This window comes from Hevea brasiliensis, chromosome 8 (genome assembly GCF_030052815.1).
Source record: "Hevea brasiliensis isolate MT/VB/25A 57/8 chromosome 8, ASM3005281v1, whole genome shotgun sequence".
NCBI classification, from domain to species: Eukaryota; Viridiplantae; Streptophyta; class Magnoliopsida; order Malpighiales; family Euphorbiaceae; genus Hevea; species Hevea brasiliensis.
The window spans coordinates 27,506,923-27,521,330 of record NC_079500.1 but is presented as its reverse complement, the minus strand read 5'-3'; the positions used below and the strand labels follow the sequence as shown (position 1 = coordinate 27,521,330).

The window sequence follows — 14,408 nt, the reverse complement described above, 5'->3', positions numbered from 1 at the left end:
TCGAAACCTTAAATAAATTATAATTTCGATAAATGGCTTAAATAAATTATATTTCACAAGTTATATTCAAAAGGAAGAATAAAAATGAATTAAGATAAAATAGAGTGCTCGGCACACTGAGTGGCATAACTTGCTCGGCTACACTGTAGTCGGGTAAGGGGTGTCACAAGTAGAGCCTAGACAGGACTTGAGCAGATTTGCTACAGTGTAGATTGTCACCTCATCAGTCATTTTGGTAGGGCTCATATATAGCTAGATTTTGCATTTTGGTATTGTATGTAATTAAATGATGTAAATCATTTTTGAATTGTATATAAATTGTAAATATTGTACTTGACTTTATATGAATGAAATGAGTTATTTTATTTTCTTAAAAATTTTATATGAGCAAATGAGACATGATGTGATGAATGAATAGATGAAATAGATATAAATTGTTTTAACAAGTAACAGTAAAACCCACCATGCACTAATTAAGAACAGAAGAGACTCTACCCGAGTCTCCATAAAAAAATGAAATGGAATAAAAAAAATTTTCCTATACGTAAGATAATATAATTAAATTACTATTGTACATGATAAGATGGGATAGGGTGCTCCGGCACCGAATGTAGCACACCTTGCTCGGCTACATTGTAGATGGGTGAGGGGTGTTACAGTTATAATTTATTTTTATTTTTATGATTGCATGATTACTTTTATATCAGCAAGTAATGCATAATCACGAAGATGCTGCATATTTACTAGTGAAGTGTCGGTAGTTCATGGATGACCCACTGGTTCACAATAGGAAAGGAAATGAATAAAAAGACATGCATGCAAATAGTCTCACTATGAAATGAAATCGGATGTTCGGGTAAGACAATTTTGTATCTCTAGCATCTAGTGTGATAATTGATGATAAAAGGATGTCATGATGAGCTTTCATAGAGGGCCAAACACATTGGATTAATTCTATAATATGATATGGAATGGGAGAACAACTAGTGACATGAACTATCTTGTTTGATTTGTTTATATTATGAAAAGCTAGGTGTATGCTGCATTAGCATGTACCTAAGTTATTTTATTTAAATATATATTTTTCCCCTAAATAGGCTTTTATTCTCTGAGCTCCTAGCTCACTCCTCTTCTTTTGTCTCTCCCTTTAGGAACAAGAGTCAAAGACACAGTCAGCTGATTTTACTTACCTAAGTTTAAGTTTTAGAGATTATTGCCTCAATTTTACTTAAAGTATATATATTTTATGAAACTCTTTTTTGTGTATGACATGTGATTTTGCTACTATTTTACTGGCTCGCTACTCAATATTTTGTAATATTAAAAATGTAATTTTGTTTTATGTTAAACAAAGTATTTTATGATCTATAGGGGTCCTAAATGAGATAAAGAAGCATGTTAGGTTTGCTACAGATTTCAAGGATCCTATGCTGATCTAAATCTTAACATCAGTAACAGGCTCGATTTTAGGTCGTTACACCTTATGTCTTCTAAAAATTACTTATTTTCTTTTTCTTTTTTATTTTCAACTTTTATTACAAAAATTATTTCTAAATTTCACTTAACACTTTTTATATTTTCTTAATAAATGGGGAGCTAGTACACAAGTCTTTTTTGGGTATTGTCTTTGTTGTGTTTAAAGGGCCAATCGATGCCTCTAGTGTCAAATTTAAAAGCTTGCATGCAAGTCTAAGAGATTGCTATTAATTAGATAATAATATGCTTTTTTCAAAGAGTGACAAAATAGTTTTTACTAAGTTTTAAAATTTTTTATTTTATGCTCTATAATTTATATTTTTAATAAATAAATAATTATAAATTATATTTTAAAAATTATATACTGAATTAAATTATTTTATATATATATATATATATATATATTTTGCAAATAACTGTGTACTTTTGGCAAGGGCTACTAGAGATGAGTGTCAAAAATTATAATGGATATTCAATCAATATGAAAAGGCTTCAGGTCAGGTGATAAATTTTGATAAGTCAGAATTTTTTTTTTCTAAAAAGTTACCTCTCATGTGAATGAGTGGGTTAAGGATCTTTTTAGAGTTCGCATGGTTGATCATCAGAGCTTTTTACTAAAAGGACGCATTTGAAAAAAAAAATTTACCATATGGGCATAAGTTTAGACTTATTTATCAAAAGTGAGTATCTTAGCTGAGTTAGAGGAGAAAAAAGGGAAATGCTAATATATGTAGTGTTCCATTATTAAAAAAATAAATAAATAAATAAATTCTCAGAAAGTAAAAAAAAAAAATAAAAGTGTAACACCCTCACTGTAGCAATTCTGTACATTCTACTGTTCCGGTGACGGGTGTCAGTCTGGACAGTTAGAATATCTGGAAAAATATTTAAACTAAAGTGAGGAACCATAATTAACTCAAATATTAATAAGAAAAATTTAGGAAAAATTTTAGAAATAAAATACAACCAAGTTAAGTGAGCCGGTGCCCTAGCGATGGGTAACCCAGTGGGAAGTTGCGGTCTTCGCAACTAGAAGCCCTAAACCAGGGAGAAAATTCATGAAATAATTTTTGGGACTCCAGAGAAGAGTCACTGAGGTTTCTATGGCATTAGAATGCCAAGAAGAGGTTTAGAAAAATTTTTAGATCGGTACAAACGATTTTGGCTCAATAAGCCAAACGGAGGGCATTTTGGTCATTTCGTCTTCGAAGATGATTTTGGACCGACTTGTCCAGTTAATTAAATAATTATTATGACATAAAATGTGAATAAATATTGCTACAAATTAAATTGAAAATGAGTAGAAAAGAAAAGGAAAGAAAAATGAAAGAAAATAGGAATTATGACATCACATGATGTCATCAAAGCACTCTCCACCAATCACAACTCACCAAGCCAATTAAAAAGAGTTAAATGAGGGAAAATTGGAAAGAAAAATTCTGGTTTCTTCTTCTTCAGCCGAATCAAGAGAGAGAGAGAGAGAGAGAAAAGGAAAAGAAAGAAAGAAAGAAAGGAAGAAGGAGAAGGAGATGAACAGTAGCAGAAACAGGGGTTCAGCAGGGCAGCATGTTTCTCTTCCGTCCAGGTGAGTTTGGCTCAACTTGTACCGTTGATTTTTGGATATGTTTGAGGTATGTATGTGTAGAAGTTATGGTTAAAATTTGGTGATTTTTCGACGGTTGGATTTGAAGAAATATATTGTTGAACACAGGCTGTCTGCAGGTTGAATTTTGAAATTTGGCTACTGAAATTTAAGAAAAATAAATAGTTAGGATGCTTATAAAATTATGAAATTTGGTACAAATGATATTTGAGATGTTGAGGCTATTGTGTTAAAATTTGGTGAATTTTAGACTTGTGGTTTATGAGATATAAATTATTTTGCATGAGCTGTCTGAGTAAGACTGATTTCTGCAAAAATTCAGATTTTGAAGGGTTGAATGAATATTTTGATATCTCATGATCTACAGTTGATTTGATGTTAAAATTTTTACTGATATTGTATAGGGATGTCTTGAATATATGGTTAAAATTTGGGATTTATCTGACGGTTAGATCATTATATATAAATTTGAATGCACAAGCTGCCAGATTGGGTATTAATGGTTTATGGATTTGAGATTTATGATAGGAGTTTAGTCCAATTTAAGGGGAAATGCTGTTGAATTTTTATTAGATATTTAATTTAGGAAAGTGAAGTTATAATTGATTATGATTATTATGGTTCTAGGAGAAATCTTGAAGAATAACAAGCTCAAGTTTGGTTTCAAAAAGGTTAGTGCTAACTCTTACACCTCTCTTCTTATTCCATGTTAGGAAGTTAAAGTGAATGAGAAATTGTTAAGAAATTGAATAAAACACTTATGTATGAGTATGTATAAATTGTGGCAGCTAAGAGAAGGTTAGGGTTTGGATGGTTTAGTTGCAATTAAGTTTGTATATTAATGTCAATTAATGTATACATATGAATTGGAGTTGAATGGAGTTGAATTTTTTTTTTTTTTTTGAGTTTGCATGAGAATGAGATTTGATCAATTAGGGTTAGTATAAAAATTGGAGATATTGTGTTTGAATGGTTAATTGGAGTTCTAATGGTTAATTAGTGACCATTTGATGAAGTTTGACCCTAAATTAGAAGTAATTGTGACCTTGAAATTGAAAGTGGTGTGCTGCCTTGAGTGCCCTGCAGGTCTGGATGTGAGTCTAGCATGTTTGGGCAGCTATAACTTGGGTTGTATAGGTTCAATTGGTGCAAGGTCAATTGGACATGAAACTAGACACATAATGGCACAACTTTGGTGAAGAAACCCTGCCCAGAAAACCAAACTAAGTTGACCTAAAAATTACCCTAATCCGGGTGACCAACATGCTGTCTCTGGAAAATGACCAAATGAACAGTGTTTGTTCAAATGGTCATAACTCAGTGTAGAAAAGTTTAATTGATCTAAAATTTTACCAGCAAAAAGCTGAGACATAGCCCTACAACTTTCATGAGGAATACAAATCTAAATTCTGATCATAACCTAGTCAAATTTTCAACTAAACTTAGGTCACCAAATCTAGCAGAACCAAATTGCCCAGAAATTCTGGGTCCAGGTCAATCCGGCCAGTTATGATAAAATGACCATAACTTGAGCTACAAAACTTCAAATGGAGTGATTCAAAAAATGAAATGTAACTAGAGACAATAAGGAACAACTTTCATGAAGACAATTTTATCAAATTCCTACTGTACAAATGACCAATGGAACAGTAAACTTAGTGCTTGAAATCTGAAAATTGTGAATAACTAACACTAAGCTTTGAAATGGTATTGGCAATCAATACCAACAACTTTAGAATGAAAAATGTGATATCTTGGTGAACTTAGATTCAATAAATTCATTATGTATTAAAAAGTCAACAATTTGAGTGAACAGTAATGTGAATAGTAATATAAAGATATAAAGTGTAAGAACTATATTGTTAAAGGGAAATTAAGGCCATAAATTTAAAATCCATGAAATGTTCATGGATTGCTTGAAATATGAAAAGTAAGTCACCTAATTGATGTGAATAGGTAGTTAGGGCTTATATGCTCATCACGAATAGAATTCATAAAATGTATAAATGAGAAAGGAAAAATGTTTTGAATACAATGGTACATGTGAACCATTGTTTTGAATTGTGATCAATATGAATAACATAATGAATGAATAAATGAATCATATTAATGTATTAATGAAACATTAGTTCTCATTATTGTAGAAAGGAAAAGTACTTTGAGTACAATGGTATAAAAGGATAATTGATGTGAATTGTGATCATATAAATGATCAAATGAATGTATAAATTATAATTGAAATTTATCATGAAATAATGAAGTCACAAAACACAATATATTAATATTTAATGATATTATATGCCCTTGTATTGCTTAGACATGTATGTCAGATTGGATAGTTTGGTATGCCAATAGGGTATTATTATAACAGTACTGCGAAAGGCTTTATGCCTGTATTCATGGCTTTATGTCCGCATTCATGGCTTTATGCTCGCACTCATGGCTTTTATGCTCGATTTTGTGATATCATGACTTTTTAGCCATACTGACTGCATACGTGGTTGACGTTCTGCGTCTCATAATATGACTGCCCGAGGCACCGCGGTGTCCAGTGCCAACGACCCGTTATCCAGTTTAGTCAGCCTGTCATAGGTTACTTGCGCAGTCTAATTTATTAAAACAAGTTATGAATATTAGCAATTAAAAATGCTAGAAAGTAAATAAATGAGTAAGAAGTTCTGAAATAAATTAGTTTAGCTCAAAAAATTTGTTTCTTAGAATGGTCTGAAGTAAATGAAATTAGTATTAAAAATTTTAAATATTACGAAATGATTGTAAACAACTTAGAAAGTATCAAGGAAGTGATAAAAATACTAGTAGAAGAATTATAACTTAAATAACATTACAAATGTGACTTTCATAAAAATATAAGTATAAGTATAAATTTTAGATTTATTTGTACATTTTATAAATGATTATTGTAAACTTATGAAAGAAGTGATTCTAGAGAGCAACATAAATGACGAAATATATATTGTATGGAAAATTTCATATGAACCCAGTAAAATTCTTGAGTATAGAAAATATGCTCCAATTATTTTTACTTGTTATATTATTTCCTTGTTATATTATTGCACCACTAAGCAGCAATGCTTAGCGCGATGGATTTGTTTCCTCGCGCAGGTACTGAAGTTAAAGCCCAGCAAATACCAAACAGAGATTTTGGAGTTCTGATCTGCAGAGCATTCAAGGTTGTCACCTCCTCAGCAATGCATGTAGATAGGGCCCATATAGATCATATTATGTATTTTGTACATTATAATTAGTTATTATTTGTAATGTAAACTATGAATTGTATGTTGAAATATAGATTATGGAACTGTAATTAATTTGTAGATCATGTAAATTATGAATTTATGTAATCAATCTGTAAATCATGTAAATTAATGAAACTGGAGAACTTATATATATAAATTGTGCATGAATGGAAATGCATGGAAATGAATATGAAATTGAGATATATGAATGAGATGTGAATAATGAGAATAATTGATGAGATTTTTATTGTAAAATATTATTGAAATTTTCAAACAGGTGAATAGTAAAACATGTCAAACGATAATAAAATAGGAGAAATTTCGTTAGTTTCTCCATCGAAAAATAATCGGTATTAAATATAACAAGAATAAAATTTTTAAAGAAATAAAGTAAGATAAGTTAGGGTGCTCCGGCACCGAATGTAGTACGTCTTGCTCGGCTAAACTGTAGTCGGGTGAGGGGTGTTACAAAAAGAGTAGCTGGACATTATTTAAAATGGCATCTGACTAGCTTAACGTTATTTTAAGTAGCATTTGGCTACTTTATTAATTTTTTGTTACTCTCTCAATTGCACTTACACCCACACCATTATTTTCTCACTTGCATTTACACCCACACAATTCAACTAATGACTAACTAATAATACGATATAAAAAAATAATAATAATTATAGAGCATAAAAAATTTTTAAAATACAAATATTATTTATAATTAGATAATAAGATGTAAAAAAAATAAATAATTACAATAGTGAAATAATGAAAGAGATACAACAATCATCAAGAAATTTATTTAATTTTCCAATTGAGATTTAATTAATTTTTTTTAATTTATAAATAAAAATTTAATAATCTTGATATATATTAAAATTTAATTATTTTTTAAGTATATAAACAAAAGTGAAACAATTAGCAAAATACAACAATAATTGCAACTTATTATTTGAAGGGTATGCTTTTGCGAATCTGTTGTGCAATGTTATTGTGCATGAAAAGCAGGCTATTATTCATTCACTATAATAATTTTATTAATTTTCTATGATAATATTAATAAGTTTTCACTTACAAATAATATTTCTAATTTAAAATTTTTTTACTTTCTGTAATTATTAATATTTTTTTATATCATATTATTAATTAGTTAATAATTGGACTGTGTGGGTGTAAGTGTAAGTGAGAGAATTGTGGTGTGGGTGTGAGCGTAATTGGGAGAGTAAAAAAAAAAATTTTAAGTAGCAGAATGCTACTTAAAATAGCATTCAGTTAGTCGGATGTTATTTTAACTAGCGTCAAGCTACTCTTTTAATTTTTTTTATTTATTTTAAAGATTCTTTTTTTATTATTTCTTTGGCAATGGCTCATATTTTTAAAGCTGAGTATTTTGCCAATGGGAATTTTTTGCATGTGTAGTTGGGTTGTGTAGTTGGGTCATGGGTCTAGTTACACCTGGCGCAGTATTTTGAAGAGCAACTCAGTCTTAGAGAAAGGGATTTGTTGGAGGGTGGATTATGGAATCTTTCTCAATTTGAAGGATAATTGGATAGCAGGTGATTGTAGGGCTAGATAATGAGGCAATGGTTGCTAGTCTAATTGATCATGATTCTATGACATGGCAAGAGGATATTATTAGAGGTTCTTTTCTACCTTTTAAACAAGTAGCTATTTACAAATTCCGCTAAGTAAAAAAGCTAATGGATAGTGTGTATTGGACCAGTTCCAAAAATGGGTGCTATACGGTGCGTTTTGGATACTATACGGCCCACAATCTCAATTTTGGTGGAGCTAGATCATCCTCTCTGGTTAGTCATTTTAATTGGCTGAGTACGTGGAATTTGTCACTTTTACTCGTTATAAATTATTCTTGTGGAGAGCTTTAAATGATACACTGCCAAATAATGGTAATTTAGTAAAAATAGGCATTCCAATCCATCCTATTTGTCCTCACTATAATGAAGCCATTGAGACTATACTATATGTTCTTCATGATTGTTCTTGGGCACGAGGCATTTGGTTATTATCCCCTTAGGGCTTACGGGTGCATGACATGTGGGAAATATCTATGCATGAATGATTCTCGATGGTGGTTAGTAAACTTAGACTGGAAGATTTGCATGTTACTGTGATAACTATGTGGGGATTATGAGGAGAAAGAAATATATGATTTAGTTATGAACCATGAGAGTTGTGAACCTGTAACTATTATTAATGCCTTTTTTGCAGCTTTATACTGAATGTTTGCCATCTCCAGTTGTAGGTGTTGAATGAATCTAAATCAACAACGAATAATGATTGGGTTCCTCCTCCTATTTCAATTATGAAGCTAAATGTCGATGCAACTTTCTGTTCACAATCTAGATCAATGGGTTATGGTGCAGTGGTTTAATCTTCTTTAGGCATGGTTGTTTTCTCTACAATGAAGCGTGTACAGTGTACCCATGAGGTTGAACTAGCTGAGGCTTTGGCAACGTTGTTTGGTTTGCAGATGGCATATAGTTTGGGCTTGCATGATATCATTTACGAATCTGATAGCAGAATTTTATGGCTTACTCTAACTGGTTCTTCTACTGAATCTTCACCTTTCTTTCAAGTGGTGGAGGATATAATCCATTAAGCTACAATGATGCATAATGTCTCTTTTTCTTTCATTCAATGATCTGGCAGTGTTGCTGCTTATACCCTCGCAAAAATGACACTTTGTCAAGTGTTAGATGAAGTTATAGTACGAGAATATTTCCTGCTTTCCTTTATAATCTATGCATTGGATGGTTCTGTCTAATGTCATTTCATCTGTTGTTTTTCCCAAAATAATAATAATAATAATAATTTTTATTTAATTTTTCAAATAATTAATTTAAATGAAGTTTTATTTTAAATATAATTTTTTGAAAGTATTTATAAATTATAAATAAGTTATAACGTAAAACCACTTTATCTATGATTATGTATGGTCAAAATTAAATATATTAACATATAAAAATAAACTTTTTGGATTATTTTTTCTTAAAATTCATGTTAAAATAATTTTTATAATTATTTATTTATTAAAATATTATTAAAAATAAATAAATTATATTTAAAATATAATATATACACATATTACAATTAAAATATAATAAATATAATTTTTTATTAAAATCTTTCTCTATGCATCTTGGAAAATATCCAGTCACATTAATTTTTTTTTAAATGTCAATCAAACTCATTTTGATTATTACTTAAAAGTATAATTTTAAATTATATTTATATAGTGACAAACTATAGCTTTAAAAGAAAACATATATATAAAAAAAAAGCCATCATATTGACCATCTTTTATTTACATAGTAATTCAGTTTTCGTCTTTATAAATTGATTAAATTAATAAATTTTATAAATTGAAAAAAAAAATAAATAAAGCTTATATTTAAACAATTATATATAAATGTCGTTAACAAAAAATTTGGCCATAGTTAATATAATTTATATATTTAAATATTTTAAATTTTATTTGCTTAAAATTTACAATATTTAATTTAAATATTATATTTAAAAAGTATTTTCTACAATATTTATATAATGCAATAAATATTTATTACATTAAAAATATATTTTTATACATTATTTATTAAACAAAATATATTTTAAATATATAAATATATTATCTTATACATTATATTTATTATATATATTAAATATAAAATATATTTTTATTTAGATAATTTACAACTAAATCTTTGAAGCATCAAAGATCAGTTTCCGGTTTGCTTTTGAATAGCGATTTGATCCTTAAACTCTGAATAAGGATGTCATCGTTAAATTCTGTAAATAAAATAATCTGTCATTAACTACTTTTTAATTGAAACAATTTAATTCTTCTCTAAAGTTTTATTTTATTAATAAAATAATTTCTCTATCTAAATTTTATATTTAAATAATTATTTATTTTATATTTAAGTAATTATATGAATTGTTATATATGCAATGCATAAAACAACCAAACCATTACAAACTACTGCAGCAAATCGATTTTAAAAGGATGAGCTATTCATCAGACAACTTCAATTCTTCAACCATAGTACAACCCTTTTTTTCCCAACAATAATGCAACCAAGTTCATAAACAACTTCAACACTCAAGCTTTCAACCACCGCTATTGCAATTAACAGAGCTACTGATTATTGTAGCATATCAGTTTCCCAAGGTCAAGCTATCCATTTGACAACTTCAAGTCTTCAGCCAGAGAAATTTGTTCATAAGATTAAGCAGCTTCAACGCTCACGCTTCAATGGATAAATAAATAAAAACCAATATTATGTAAGTTTGTCTTTTATGCCAAAATAAATTTCACAGGTAGGCATCTTCATGCAGGAAAATCAATAATTTTCAAAGCAGTCCAAAATAAGCTTCAAATTAATTATATCTTCAAATTGCCCAAGCAATATATTATCATCAACATGAAAGAAACGATACATCCAACCAGCATTAGCTAAGACTTGTTCACCTAAGGTCGGCTAGAAACTAAGTTACAATGAAAAATACCATACATAAAATGACAAGGAGGCCTAACAGAGTATCCCAGATAAGCTTGAGCAACTAATCCAGTTACCATACATATTTTTATTTACAACATCATGAAACCTCAACTTGGTACTTTATGCCCTAAAAATTGTGTTTAATAAATCTGCATACAAAAACCCAACTCAAATATTTTTAATTAGTAGGAATGAAATTCTCATTGCATTCAAAATAACAAAAGAGCTTGCTATGATTTACACAAACTGTTCAGATCATCTCAGCATAACTGAAAAAGAAATATGCAGAAATCTTACTTGAAATCAATAAGGTTAAGTACATGAAGAGAATTTGAAATTTTGAATATCATGAAAATTTAAAATAGAGATCAGCATTAGATTATTAATGCAAAACTACCAGATTCTAGTAAAGAAAGATAACATACCGAAGCCGAAAGATACTAGCACATAGTTGGAAGGACCCTAATCATTAATCAACCAATGGGCCATTCTATCCAATTTTGAAATATCTTAGCAGGCCTTGTAGACTCTAAAAGAACTTTCATATGTAGCAAACATGCAATCTTATGATTGATGCCACAGGCCAAAGGGATGGCTTGAGTGGAATGATCATATGCATTCAGATTATTTTTTAAGGTGAGATCATAAAATATTAAGGGGTTCATTTACATAGGTTGTGGAAAGCAAATGGTCATTATAAAAGGTAAAGGTAAGATCATAAAAAAAAAAAAAAAAAAAAAAAAAAAAAAAAATATATATATATATATATATATATATATATATATATATACAGTAAACATGCAATCTTTCAACCATTGTACTCTTAAAACTTGCAGTGACGTTGTGGAATGCAAATGGTCTAGGTACACTAGATTATTGAGGCACTGGATAAAAATTCTGGCTTGACTGGGGTGATGTGGTAAACCATAAAGCAGAGTCCACCGTTCTCACTCAAAAAATTCACCTAAAAAGCAAACATAGAAGGGAGGAAAACACAGGAAAGGAAAAGCAAGCAGCCCATATTCCCCTATGGAGCACCAACAATGTCAATATTGTTCTTTTGCCAGAAATAAGACAATATGATTAACATAGCCTACTAAAATCCTGCTCGTAATTGTTAGGGGAAAAAAATAAATTTGCAAGTCGACAGAGAAATCACTAATCAATTGCATTACAATTCACTTGCTTCAGTCTACAGTATTCAAGAAAGAAAAAAATGTTCATGTATAAAAGGTAAAAGGTAAGATCATAAATAATTATACAGTAAACATGCTTATCTTTCAGCCCTTGTACTCTTGGACTGCCAGTGTTGGAGGATGTGTAATGCAAATGGTCTAGGTAGACTAGATTATTGAGGCACTGGGAAAAAAAAATTCTGGCTTGAATGAGGTGAAGGGGTAAACCATAAATCAGAGTCCACTGTTCTCACAAAAATAATTCACCCATAAAGCAAACATAGGAGGGAGGAAGACACAGGGAAAGAAAAAGCAATCAGCCCATATTCCCATACAGAGCACCACCAATGTCAATATGGTCCTTTTGTTGTAAATAAGACAAATGGTCAACATAGCCTACTAAAATCCTGCTCAAAAGTTTTTGGGGAAAAATCAATTTGCAAGCAGACTTAGAAATCACTAATCAATTGTATCACAATTCACTTGCTTTAGTCTCTAGTATTCAAGAGAGATAAAAATGTTCATGCACATTAAAAGAAAACAAAATGTCCAGCTTAAAATCACAAAAGCATAAAATAACAAGAATTTTAAAGTATAACTTGCACATCTGAGACAGAAGGAAAAACAAATTAGCATCATGATGCATTGCAAAAGATAGGTCTCAAAACAAATAAGTGAAGCAAAATAACAGATGCACTATAATCAAGAAAAATAAAAGATATAGATGTATATGTACCTTCAAGTTTGTACGATTTCAAAATCATCACTAGCCGAGTCACCAAGTAAGTAGTGCATTACATGAAAAGGTATCCTTGGTAATTTACTATTGTATCCCGAATACAATTTCAAGGACTTCAAATTAGTAAAGGGAGAAGGTTGTTTTTCTAGTAAACCAGGAACCAAAGTGAGAACCTAGACACATAAGACACCAAAACTCATGTAAGAAAACAGAGAAATTTCAAGAGATCAAAAGCAAACAAACTACTGATTCTTGTAACATGTTTATGTCTATACCTTAATGGTATCGGAATGTAGTTTGACAAATTGCACATTTTGGAATCCTTGGAACATATTGATCAAATTCATATTGTCATTTACCTTCTCAACGATTCTAAGAGGTTGCCCAGAAGGTCCAAAAACAAGAACACAAACTCGAATATCCAAAACACTAAGTGAAGGAAGATTTAGCTCACCGAAATCCATAGGGCCGCCTATCCAATGATATCTTAAGGAAGTAAGTTTTGGAGCACAAATCTCAATTTTACAACCCCAACAATATCCATTCTCCAATGAAAGGCTAAGTAGTTGCAAGCCAGGTATTCTGAAACACTTTCTGTTTTTAAGGTTGAATTGGCTTACGCTTAAGGTCTTCAAATTGGGACAATTAGCAAAGGGATCAGGAAAATCAATTGGATCCGAACCTCCAAAATAGCAGTCAGACAGATGCAAAGAATTCAACATTGAAAAAGCATACGACTCGGGTAAACTCCCAAACGACCTTAAATCAAGCGTTTCAAATGATTTACAGTTGAGAAGCGACTCTGGGAACCCAAAGGTGTTTACCTCCATGCGAAGATGCTGAATCCGATAGGACATTATATAGCTTGTGATCTTGTTAATTAGGTTCCAATCCACCACCCATCTACAACAATAACGGAAGCTGAACTTGCCGCCAAAAATGGGTTTATCACAACGTAAAGACAGGACTTTGCGAACGAAATTTTGAAATTTTGCTTTTGTTTTGAAGGATTGAGCATCAAATTGAGATGAGGCAGACAAACCCATAAATGTCTCCATCTCTTGGACAGCAAACAAGTTTGGATTACTTGTTTGGCGCCGAGGAAAGAGAAGAGATGATGAATAAGTACGTCTGGTAAATTGCTCAACCTGTCTATTTCTCTGGTATTTCTAGCTTTCTTGTTTCTCTCGTCTGATGAACTCATTCTCTCTCGCCAAATGCCCAAATCAGTCCTCATCTTAGACAAATTAGGACATCATACTTCAATTTAAGTCATCTGAATCCTTTAAGTTTCTCGAAATTCATTGATTAACACCAAAATCCCCAAATCCCATGACAGTATATGAGCAAAATAGACATTAAAGATCAACACTGTAAAAGGACCCATAATCATTACCATTGGAAACCCATAATCGGCGCGTCAATGTGTGACAATTGGATGAAGGTTTATGCTAATGGCCATCAATTTGTAGGCAGCGAAGCTCATTTTTGCGGTGATTTGGAATTCTAGGGTTTGAGATTGGCGAGAGAGAGAGAGAGAGAGAGAGAGAGAGAGAGAGAGAGAGAGGAGACGAGAAATTACAGAGAAGTAGAAAATGATTAGAGTGTGAACCGAAGGGTCTGTTTGGAAAGGTTGAGAGAAGTGAA

At 30.7% G+C, this 14,408-nt stretch overlaps 1 protein-coding gene across 1 annotated transcript; it reads right to left on the bottom strand.

Annotated features, from left to right (window-relative positions):
- Positions 1 to 10,316: 10,316 nt before the first annotated feature.
- On the bottom strand, positions 10,317 to 14,408 carry LOC110638984 (uncharacterized). Its single transcript, XM_021789729.2, has 3 exons — positions 13,037 to 14,408; positions 12,759 to 12,934; positions 10,317 to 10,595 (listed from the first exon to the last, which is right to left on the bottom strand). The coding sequence occupies exons 1-2, from the start codon at positions 13,817 to 13,819 to the stop codon at positions 12,761 to 12,763; spliced, it is 957 nt and encodes a 318-aa protein (XP_021645421.2). The 5' UTR covers positions 13,820 to 14,408; the 3' UTR covers positions 10,317 to 10,595; positions 12,759 to 12,760.